The sequence below is a fragment of the Parasteatoda tepidariorum genome, chromosome 3 (genome assembly GCF_982258835.1).
Source record: "Parasteatoda tepidariorum strain Cologne lab strain chromosome 3, Ptep-v5.0, whole genome shotgun sequence".
In the NCBI taxonomy this organism is placed as follows: domain Eukaryota; kingdom Metazoa; phylum Arthropoda; class Arachnida; order Araneae; family Theridiidae; genus Parasteatoda; species Parasteatoda tepidariorum.
In genome coordinates, this window is record NC_141757.1 from 8,272,499 (window position 1) to 8,285,222 (window position 12,724).

Below are 12,724 nucleotides of genomic sequence, written 5' to 3' on the forward strand. Positions count from 1 at the left end.
AAAAAAGTTTTTTTAACTGAATGCAGAGCTAAAGGTGTAGGCGATATCAATTTTTATAAAAGAAAAAAATGCTTATTTTATGGCAATTGCAACAATACACAGCAATAAAGAATTTTACTCTAGTATAAAAATATAGTATTTTTCTAATTAATAATAAAAATATTATGCTGGAATCCCTAAAAATAGATTCGAAATTACAAATGGCCCTGTCAACATAACGACCCTGTCAACGAAATGACCCTGTAGGCGAAATGATACTTTCGAGGAAATGACCTTGTCGATGAAATGAACGAGATCCACCGGGGTATAAATGGCAATCATCGATGTACATTGCTCACTGCTTTTCAGTTAACAGGAAAGATACTTTAAAAGAGGATCAATGAATCAATTTATTTCCAGTGCGCATTTTTCCATTCTGTTTACATTTATTTTCCTCAAACTTCAAATATTGATAAAATCTACGATTATAATTTCAGTTACATTAATTTATTCTTTCGATCTATTTTTATTTATTTTTGTAGAGTGATTGTAGCGCTGAGATTGTAAATAGCAGATCGCAGAGGTGTAACTAGCCTATTGGCATTATAAAAATTAGCACCCTTTTTTAAGTCAAAAAGTCGTTGTTTCAGAAGCGTACTCTCATTAATTTTCTTTGCGAAGCCACAATGAATTATTTTAGTCTATATTTTATAACCGTCGTTGAACAGCCGACCCAATTTTGTATTCACGACTGCTAAAGTTCAACTCCTTATCCTTGTAATCTTGAACCCAATCCAGAAGATAAGGGAGCTCCCGTATCAAGTAGTGAGAGAAATTTGCCTGCGTGGAGGATTTTATGATGGAACGAACCAGCATTCGCGTTACATGGAGAGAGAAAACCACGAAGTCCTCCTACGGTTAGCCCGATGGAAAAGGGACTCTAACCTGTGATCCGTTAACCACTGAGGATATTTTACGTCAGCACTGTGGTCGGTGCTGATTTCGTATCGACCAGCCACCGCTGGGATTTGAATCTGGTTCACCCAATTGGAAGGTGAACTCTCTATCCCCTGGGCCACCACGACTCCGCGATGAGTTATTACTGTTTAAAATCATTCCTTTCAATCAAGTGGGGAAAATTATGAAAAATTACTAAGTTTACTGTCAATTATAACATATTAAAACGCTGTCAAATAAAAAACTAGCAAATACATTATTAAAGCTTGTAAGATTTCTGTTAAATATATCTAATACAAAATATTCGTATTGTCTGTTCTTTACATATTTTTAGTATTATCCTCATGGAAGTAGTCATTATTAGAGTCTATATATTTAGAGTTTCAAATTAGTATTTAAGTGAGAAAGGAAAATAGGTACTTAATAAATAAATTATGCAAATCAGTGTCGAGAACAATCATCGCATAGGTGGCAATAAAGTAATTGAATCTAGTTTATTTGATTGTTAAAACTCGAAATTACCCTCACGTCTATTTTAATTTTTTTTCAACAACTGATTTTGATTATTTTAATTTTCCATTTACGATGATTAACTTCGATTATGGTTCAAAAGATACTGATAACTTCCATGTTTTTTTTCCTTACTTTAATACTAACTTGCGATCCATAATTTTTATTTAATTTTTCAGAGATTATACAGTATATATACAGTGCGTGCAATAAAAATGGAGCACTTTAAAAACTATCGATAGAAAGATTGAATTTTTATGTTCTAAGAGGCACTCTTAATGGTTCGAGAATCTAACTTTAAAATAAACTGCTCAAAACAATTAAAGAGTATTGAGGTTTGGGTTGTTGATGGACGTAGAAGGCTAAATTAGAAAAAAAATGACATTTGTTTCGCAGGCAGAAAAAAAAAGTGTTTTATTGAGCATTCGGGTACTAATGAAAAAAAAAAAGAAAGAAACAATTTTTGTATATGAGAAAAATAAATAAAAAAAAAGATGTTTCCTCAAAATAAAATCGTTTTTAGTAAGGAATATGGTTTCCTCGGAAGGCCAGCAACGCTGAACACCTTTGAGGCATCGAATTAATGAGGGGCTAGGGTATTCTGTCCCACTCCTCCCACTTACCAGTTCTTAGAGAGTTTGTGAAGGTGGTAGACTTCCAGGGAATTCGTTTGCCTAGAATGTCCCAAACATGTTCCATTGGGTTCATGTCTGTAGAACACAATGGCCATTCCATTCGTATCATTCCTTCCTCCAAAAGGAAGTAATTCATCAAGCTAGCATGATGTGGTTTTGCAATTTTCATTCAGAAACCTGATCTCCAATTGCTGCAGCGTAAGGGACTACAATAGGTCTTAGGATCTCATCCCTATATCAGCGACCGATCAGAGCTCCATTTCGAATGATATGGAGATCGGTGCACCCACCAATGGAGATGTCAGCACCAACACTGTCCCACAGCCAAATCTTACACTTCCGTGCACAAATTCTGGATTGATTTAGTGCCAAATTCCCTCCAGATGAAAGTACATCTATTATCAAGATAAACAGAGAAACGGGACTCGTCATAGAAAAAAAAATATTGCGCTATTCATTTCTCCTCCAGATGGCTCTGTTGCTCACTCCCTGCTGGCGCGACGGTGCCTTACTGATAACATGACACACACCATTAGTCGGCAATCATTACAGCATGTTTCAGGCGGTTTCGGACTGTTTGTGTCGAAACTGTGAGGCCAGTGGCCGAGCGAAGGTGTCCTTGAGGAAGAGTGGCATTCATATTTCGGTGTTTCCGAGTCGTTAGCGTTAAATAACAGTGGGCGTTGTTGCACGTCTGCTCCTTTGCCCTGATCTTCGGCCTGCATCTCCAGTCTCCAAAAAAAAAAAGAAAAAAAGATTCCAGATCCTGGAAATTACACATTACAAACTGTAATGACTTCTGCTATTCCGACTTGTTTTTGGCCTCCCTCTAATCGGACAACAACTCTCCAAGCTTCTGATTCAGTTCAATGACTTCGTTTAGACATCGCACTCATCGAAATAATGCGCTTACTAAATGCAGATAATTTGTTCCGATTTGTTGTTGTTTTTGCTCATTTACGTCGCACTAGAGCTGCACAATGGGCTATTGGCGACGGTCTGGGAAACATCCCTGAGGATGATTCGAAGACATGCCATCGCAATTTTGATCCTCTGCAGAAGGGATTTCACCCCCGCTTCGGTAGCCAGACGACCTGCACGCGAAGTCGAGCACTTTACGGTAGAACAGTTTAACGAGGACCCATACCGCACACCCTCGGTTTTTACGCAGGCTGATCCAAGTGGTCACCCACCCGCACACTGACCGTAGCCAGTGATGCTTGACTTCGGTGATCTGCTGGGAACCGTGTCTTAATGATCAGTCCACTGCGGGACTGTTCCGATTTGTCTTACATTAAGTTGAAAGTCAAATCAAATTCGCGGCTGCTAAAGCGTTGTCTTCGACGGCTGCGACAGGTCGTCGGGCTACCGAAGCGGGGGTGCCATCCCCTCCGCAGAGGATCAAAATTGTGATGGCATGTCTTCGGATCATCCTCCGGGATGTTTCCCAGACCGTCGCCAATAGCCCATTGTGCAGCTCTAGTGCGACGTAAATTAACAACAACATCGACGGCTGCGAAGTTTGAAAAAACTAAATGAACCTTGACGTTTTTACTAACTTGGTGACAAACGTTTAAGTTTTAGAATGGGGTTAGTTTTGTTCATAAAAGTTTGTCTTTCCTCTGGATTTTCCTCGTCATGGATTTCATCTTTGAAGCGATGAAAGCTACAAGCTAATTATTTTCAAATTATAAAAGAAGTAAAAGTGAACTACATATCAATAAACAATCATGAAAACTGTTGTGCTGTTTGTTTTTTGGTGAACAAAATTATGATGTTATCTCACTTACTTATATTCTCTTCTCGAGGTGATATCCTGATTGAAGAAAAATGTATCCTTTCTACTTTTGATAAAAAAAAAAAAAATGAATATAGTAATATACAAGGAATGGAGAACTTTATTACTTTATTTTACAAATGTCTCTAAAACTACCGTCGAGCATAATATTTTGCGCGTATGTTCTCATTTAAAATGAAAAGGAGTTTCTTTTATTATATTTTTTTATTCATGAGTAACAGTAATTCTGTTTAATAAAGTATTAAATTGATTTATTCAAATATTTGTTAAACACTTAATTTTAACACTTTGTTTTAACGTATTCAAACTATACATTTGTTGAATAAAATTTATTATTTTTGTTTTCAATCTCATTTCTCATGTAATTGTGGTTTATTTGAAATATAAATTTTTTTTCGTTTTAAGAAACAGAAAAGGCGCTTATTATTAAATTAGAATTGGATATATTTTAGTATTCCCCCATTAAAAATTTTTTTTTTAACGGAATAAGTTTAAATTTAAAAAAAAAAAAACGTAAATAATAGTGAGACTGAAACCTGTGTTTAGCTAAAATAAAATATGTAAATATCATTGTCAAAATAATAATAGCTTGAAATAAGTGCATCTAATGCTACTCTTACATCTAAAAGTACTCTTAATAAAGTACTCTCAAGAGCACTTAAAAGTACCCTCAAGCGCAGGGATATTTCCATATCGTGATCTATAGCAGAAACTACAATCGTCAAGGTGGCAATTTTTTTTGAAGAAAACATGTAAATGTTCAACCGTTCAGGGCTACGAGTTATACTTTTCGAGTTGGTCCCTTTCTGTGATGTTTTTTTTCGAAGTTTCTCTCAGGCTAAGAAAACATAGATTATTCTGACACAGATCACAATATGGAAATGTCCCCCAAGTGCACAATTTTTTAGATTTAATTAGACACTAAGTCGACATATACAGGCATTATTATACTTATGCTGACAAACTAATGATATTTAAGTATTGGTGTCTGTTCACACCAAGTATGATTGGCAAAGTGCCAAAGGGATCTCAAATAGCCACTACCCTGTGGTTATGAAGATTTGGCAAGTTTTCTGCTGCAGATCACTATACAGAAAATTTAAAATATCAAAAATTTAAATAAAAAAAATTAAGAAGTTTGCTTGTGGGTGTCTCGAGTTATACCCTTTTTTTTGGATCAGACTCTAATTTGGAAATCTTGCTGAAAAATCTTACACAGATCATCTCCCCACACTTTTCATCACCTGATTTTATTTAATATATATTTACCTTTCATGTTACTGTGAAATATGATAACTTATGTTGGTGCTTCATAACTTATGCTTTTTTGTCAGAAGTTATGAAATTAACTGAAACTAAGATCGTTATGATATACCTGAACATGATTTGAGGTCATTAATAAACATTGTTTTGAAACAAAAGCCAAGTCAATACTCACCTTATTTTGTAAGTACATATGATACTCTTTTTCTTTTCATATTCAGGAGCTGTATTTCGAAATTGCATGATTATGATAACAAAATTATTTTACCCTATAATATATTAATTGTTTAATTAATTTTTATGTCAACATTTTTTTTGAGTATTTTTAAATAGAAAACTATTAGATCTTTTAGCATCTGGCAACGGACAAGGACTCCCATTTGAGCAATGGGCAAGAGGCAAACCTCATTCTACGCCCATTGGTTTAGGTCCTCGTGCATAAAAAATTTATTTTTTATTGTTATTTACAAGGTTCAAACGCAGCTGGAAAATCGGGAATGGCCAGGAAAATTGAGATTCAAGGGAGAAAAAATAATTTTACTCCGAAACCGGCAATTGTCAGGAAATTTGATTCCCTATCAAATTGCTGGATTGTGCATTTCCCTTTTCAAAAGTAATTTGTGTTTGTGCAATAGAAGATTCAAAACAAAAAAGAAATAATAATTAGATTTTTTTCCAGATCAACCGTTGTTAAGTATATCCTCTAGATTTTATTGTACTTAGAGTTTTGGCCGTGCTGTCAGTCGAATTTTCGAGTTAGGAACTTGAAACTTAAGAATACTTGACTTGTTAGTCCTTTTTTTTTATTTTTAAAATCCACTTGTTAGAGCTTTTGGCTATTCGATGCTATTTATTTTAATCAGTGATTATTACATTTACATTGTTTTCTGTTTTATTTTCATGCACATAGGTAGGGGATCATTCTATGCATTATTGTAATCAATATTCTAAATTTAATGTGTTTTAAATTTTTTTCTTTGATGATTTTTTTTATGATTGTTCAATTTATTTTACAGAAATTCAACAACATTAATGGATATGCTATTAAAAATGAAAAAGTAACTTATTTAGCTGTAAGCAAAAAAGAGTTGCCTACTATTATAATTTTACAGTTTTTAGAAAAGTAAGTTCATTTTTTGGTTGTTTAATTTAGTGTCACATTGCATCAGAGCACTCGTGTTTCTTAATGTTGTCATTGCTTTTGATTTGTTTGTTTCACACATTTTTGTGTGTGAAAAGTCTTCTTAGTTTTTGTGAGATTATTTTTATTATTTTTTAACACTGTAAAATATAAAGTAATTGTAGTTTTTTTAAAAAAAATAATTTTGATTGATCTCATTTATTTCTGGTTACAATTTCTTTTTTAAATAAATGATACTCTGCAATTTTTTAAATAGAAATTTAGTTAAATTTTCCTTTGTAATAATTACTACCGTATAATTATTAAGCATAGTAGTTAGTACCCTTAGGGGGTATGATTGTATTACTATGATGTCAAATCTTTGAACACTTTCTCTATGAGAGGACCTTTTTAGTATCTCTATTGAATAGTGTTTTAGGGGCTATTTTTATTCTATTTTACCATATCATTGCTATTTTAAATGCTTTTATTCTTCCTAAAGCAAAAACAGGGTTACGGCTCGACAGGGAGAAACTGGGAAAATACGGGAAACTTTGTTTCTTATTTTTTTCTTTTAAAAAATGGCGACCACTCAAAGTGTAATCTAGAGGATATTTACGCATGATATTTAACTATACTAAACTATTTTATTTACTACAGCATTATTTGAGTAGGTTCAGCTGTTCCTTTTTCCAGCAATTGAAACTAATTAATATAGTTAGCCCAATATAGCTCACATAAGAGCACCGTAATTGTTGTGTTTCCTCTGAATATATTGTGTATAATATGTACAGGGAAAATGCAGGGATTTTTTTTCCAGATTTGAGGGGCAACCATGAAAAAAATCAACATGAATAAAACCCAAATGAAAATACAGAAATTGGCATATTAATATGTCAATTTCTTAACTCTCACCTGTCATTTATTCATATATAATTTTTTTTGCTTTAGTCTGCATTGGAGCACAAAGTATATCTTATCTTTTTTGTAATATTGGCTTGTAATATTTTTTCAGTAAAAAAAAAATAAATTAAAAAATACATTATTTTATCTTAATAAAAAGAGAAATCAAAAATCATGTATAGAGTAGTTGAATACTACAATTCTAAAGGAAAGTTGTGCAGCAGAAATTCCATAAGAAAATTGAAACCAATAGAAAAGTTTTTAGAAGAAATTAATGAAAAATATAAAAATGACAGCCGAAGTTGATGTTGTCAGGGGATACCAGCTCTGGAAGTCATAAAGACACAAAACCTTTTCTATCGAGAGAGCATGACAAATGTCTAAAAATTGCTCTCTTGATACCCCCAAAGGTTTTGTAAAAAGTCAAGGAAGAAAGAAAAGAAATGCAAAAACATAATACAAAAGTAAAATACATAAATTACAAAAGGAAAACAATGTTCAAAAAAGCTACTTAAAAATATTCCTATTTCAAATTCCTATTTGTGTGTTTTGGTTTGAAATAGGAATATTTTTAAGTAGCTTTTTTGAAAATTGTTTTCCTTTTGTAATTTATGTATTTTACTTTTGTATTTCTTTTCTTTCTTCCTGAACTTTTTATAAAACCTTTGGGGGTCGTGCTCTCTCGATAGAAAAGGTCTTGTGTTTTTATGACTTCCTGAGCTGGTACCCCATGATGACGTCAACTTCGGCTGTCATTTTTACATTTTTCATTTCCATCTTAAAAATTTTCTATTATTTTAACTTACTTATTAAATTAATATAGCAATATATTTTACAGTATAATTGATATCTGATGGCCACACAGTGTTTTATTATTCTTTATATTTTGCAGTTTTCATTCATTAATAAGGAATTTTTGTGGAGGTGCTTCAGAAGATTATATTAACAGAAATTTACTCCTAGTTTATGAACTTATGACAGAGTGTGTGGTAAATATATTTTCTTTTTTAGTTTTGCAAGTTTCTTGTTTGGGTTGCATTTTAAAATGGCTTTAATTTGTTATTCATGTAACTGTGAATTGTTTTGAAAATTTTGTATTTTTTATTAATAATTTTAGATACATATTTTGTCATTATAAAATTTCTGTTGCTATTAGAATAGAATAACATAAATTTTGCCTCCAGATAAAAGTAACAATTAAATAAGTGTAAAATGTATGTTGGTATTTCTTAATCATAATTGAAAGCGCAATTTAAACCAATTGGATTAAAAAGTTGTAGCCTGGCTTTTTTCTACAAAAAATACTTTTTAATTAATTAATTGTTAAGTATTTTTACTCTGGAGGTAACAATAATAAGAAAATTTCCCATAATTGTTTTTTTAATTTTTTATTTCAAGTTTAATTGATTCTATGAATCGCTATTAATTTAAATGATGATAGATGAATAAATATTTTCATATCATTGCATTATTACATTGTATTATGTATATATCATTGCAGAAGCAAAAATATCTACATGAAGTATTAATAATGAACAAATTAAGGTTAAGTAATGATAATTCTAAAAATGCTTTAAATAAAATAAATCATCTCCAGTTCCATGTTCTGATATTTTTTATAGTTAGCTAAATAAAGTAATTTATTGGACAAGTTGAAATAAAACCTTGGAAAAATTTCCCCCACATCTTTTTAAAGATACTTTGAACTTGCTACAATTAAATGAATTAATGGGAATGAGATAATTTTCTGAATTTTACGCTTTATTTTTCTTTTCTTTTTTTTAAAAATATTTTTCTGTGTCAGTGTAAACAATTTTGTGTTATATACATATTTATTATAGTTTTATTCATTATTGTGTTATTTTCAATATCTATATATATATATATACACACACACAGGGTGTTAATAAATTCCTGGACCCATTTTGATGTTTAATAACTCATAAAATAATGAAGATATAAACAAACTTATGGCATTTGTTGATGGAATAACTCATATATTTTCATTTTCAGGTTTGAATATCTTTACTTTTGTAAATATCGTCTGCTCGTGTGGTTAATTTCAGATAATTTTATTTTCCAGTCTAAATATCTGTACTTTTCTAAATATCGTCTGCTTATTAATTGCATTTTTCCCTCTTTTGTTTTTGGCAACTATTGCAATGTTATGTTTACTTTTGATGTGTTTGTTCTATGTAGTACTTTTCTATGTGATGTTTTATTCGAGCGGATATTAAGGAGAATGCATACACCACAAGAGAAAGTACAGATTTTGACATGCTTGCCGCTACCTGGCGTGAAATTGACTATCGACTTGATATTCTCCTTTCGACGAAGGGGGCATACCTGGAAGTTCATTGACAAGGGTCATGCAACTTCTTGAGTCTATCTAACCATTTATGTTATTAATTTTAATCTATCTTCATTATTTTATGAGTTATTAAACAAAATGGGTCCGCGACTTTATAAACACCCTGTATATATATATATATATATATATATATATATATATATATATATATATATATATATATATATATATATATATATATATATATACATACATACATACATACATACATATATATATATATATATATATATATATATATATATATATATATATATATATATATATATATACAGTACAGAACCCGTTATCCGGAATTCAGAAAACCGGAAAACCAAAAAACCGGAACGAAATTCGATAAATTCCCCCCCCTTAAAAAAATTTTTTTTTTCTCCTCATAAGATTTTAGGATTTTCCTTTCTTTTTTGAAAGATGTTTACCTTACCATCATTTTGGAAATAATCATTAGTGTATTACTTCATCGTTTTTTCTTCTTTTTAAGATTATCTCTGATTTTTTTTTAGTTGGGTTTAACAATAAAAAAAACAACTTTTTGTAGCGATTCAGAAAACCGGAAAAATCAGTTATCCGGAATAGCGATGGTCCCGATCGTTCCGGATAATCGGTTCCCTACTGTATATATATATATATATATATATATATATATATATATATATATATATATATATATATATATATATATATATATATATATATATATATATATATATACATACATACATACATACATACATACATATACATACATACATACATACATACATATATATATATATACATACATATATATATATATTTTTTTTACATTAACAAAAACATTTTAACGAAAAATATTTCTAACTCATGGAAGATATTTTCATTTCATATTATTTTATTTAATAATGTATTATATTAATAAGCTTATTGTTTTACTTTAAACTCTATTTAATGTTAAAATAAATAATGAAAGTATTTTATTCTTTATTTATTATCGAATAATTTATATGCATGTATTTATGTATCTTAATTATACTTTTAAACTAATTGTCTCAATATTTTATATTAGAATTTATATTGATTCCATAGATGAGAAATTAAAAAAAAATGTTTATGTTCAAGTTACGAGGGAATCACGCTATTACATTTTATAGGCATAATGCTGACATAGCATTTTTATTTGCTGGTTAAGTGGAGTTGCAAAGTAATATACACTGCTGGACAATTGCTAAGGACGGATCACAAATTGCAATGTAGCATAACTTTAAGCGAGACACGAGGCCTAGTAGGATAAAATATAGTTGCCACACTGTTCAGACATTAGAATAAAAAATATTCATTGTTCTAGAAAGTACAAAAGCTATGAAACATCTGAAAGAAAAAAAATGTTCATTTGATGCTGCGTACGGAAAAATGGAACAATGCATCTAAATGTCAGCAGGCAACTTGAAGAAAAGTGTCAGTACGGGATATGTCCACCGTGGAGTGTGATGTAACATTCTGCACGTCGTATCATACTTTGCACAACATTATCCAGCAGCTGTTGAGGCAATTTATCCCATTCCTCTGTCAGTGCACGGATGAGGGTGTTCTTGCTTGTCGGAGGATAGTTTCGACCAGAAAGTTGCCTCCCCAAAGCATCCCAAACATTTTCAATGGGGTTTAGATCTAAAGAACGTGCTGGCCATACGAGGCGTTAAATACCCTCACTGTTTAGACAATCCTGAACATCGAGTGTTCGATGACATGTTGCGTTGTCGTCCATAAAAACAAATTTATCACTGACAGCACCACGGAAAAGACGAACATGAGGAAGTAGAACTTTATCAATGTATCGTTGGCCCGTCATAGTCCCATTCGCAACCACATGTAGGCGCGTGCGACCATTAATCATGATGCCGGCCCACACCATGACACTGCATGTCGGATATCGATCCCTTTCCTGGATATTTTCTGGACGATAACCAGCACCACTCTCGCGCCAGATCAGTTGGCGTCTACAATCCGATGACAGACTGAACCTACTCTCATCTGAGAATAATAGAATAGTATGCATGCCCAGTCCTGTTCAGTCCAATTGTGATGCTCACGAAAACATTGCAAACGTGCAGTACGGTGCTGTCTGGTCAATGGGACACACACAACAGGTCTGCGGGCATATAGTCCTCCTCCCCTCAAACGGCTGGCAACAGTTTTTCGAGAGATCTGCTTTCCTGTGGCAGCAAGAAACTGATTTGCCACCTGCTGAGCTGTGGTGCGCCTGTTCCTTTTTGCTGATAGGACAATGTATCTGTCTTCTGCAGGCGTCGTACTTCTGACACAACCTCCCCCGTGCCGTCTACTACACATTCCAGTAGTTTTAAATGATTTCCACAGCCGTGAAACAACGCTGTGAGCGATGTCGAACTCCCTGGCAACATCTGTTATTTTTCGCCCTACTTCGATCTTTCCAATAATTCGGCCACGCTTAAAATCATCTAAGTGATATCGAGAAAACATGCCGAAAATTTCAAGTTCGTCAACTAAATCTTTCCTGTAAAACTTTGACTTGGAACAACAACTCTCCATACGCTTCAAAACCTTTAAAGCTCTGTCTCAGCGCTATCACGTGATGAACAGACGTGGAAAAAAAATTTGCATACGCATACCTCTTCTTACTACATCCCGCACTTATTCCAATTTTCCACATTTTGCTTCCTTTCATTTTGTGGTTGCTATGGATGATAGTGTTATCCGACCTTAGCAATTGTCCAGCAGTGTATAAGCATATTTAAAATCTTAGGTTGCTGCTTTTTTAAATCATGATAGCATGATAACAGAACAGCAGTGCATATTTTTGAATTGTTAATCGAAAATATAAATTAATAGTAGCTAAAAAGATACTATAAATTCTCTTGAAAGGTTTAGTTACTTTTAATTTGAGACTTAGGTGTTATTTGATCCTTTGTTTTACATAACTAAAATAGAAAAGAAAAATTAAAACAAAAAAAATCATGGTTTATATAAAAGCACTGTTTTTGAAAATGAAAAACCTGATTTTAGCTATTTATTAATTAGGTTACTACTCGTCCAATTGTGCATATTATTACTTTTTTTAAACATTTGATTTTTCTTATTTCTGATTTGCCTTTAGTGAACTGATTTTTTTTTGGTGGGGGGAGGGGCAAGAAATAATGTGTTACATTTTTATTGTTCCATTTAGATACTAATTT

The 12,724-nt window shown here is 32.1% G+C and overlaps 1 protein-coding gene across 1 annotated transcript in view; it reads left to right on the forward strand.

The window, feature by feature from the left end:
* The first annotated feature begins 3,400 nt into the window (after positions 1-3,400).
* LOC107450493 (AP-4 complex subunit mu-1) overlaps positions 3,401-12,724 on the forward strand; it is a 32,526-nt gene continuing 23,202 nt past the window's right edge. The window contains exons 1-4 of the mRNA XM_087158732.1: positions 3,401-3,913; positions 5,240-5,325; positions 6,159-6,265; positions 8,058-8,154. Coding sequence (XP_087014858.1) covers positions 3,853-3,913; positions 5,240-5,325; positions 6,159-6,265; positions 8,058-8,154 — 351 coding nt within the window. The 5' untranslated portion in view covers positions 3,401-3,852. The remainder of the gene's footprint in view (positions 3,914-5,239; positions 5,326-6,158; positions 6,266-8,057; positions 8,155-12,724) is intronic.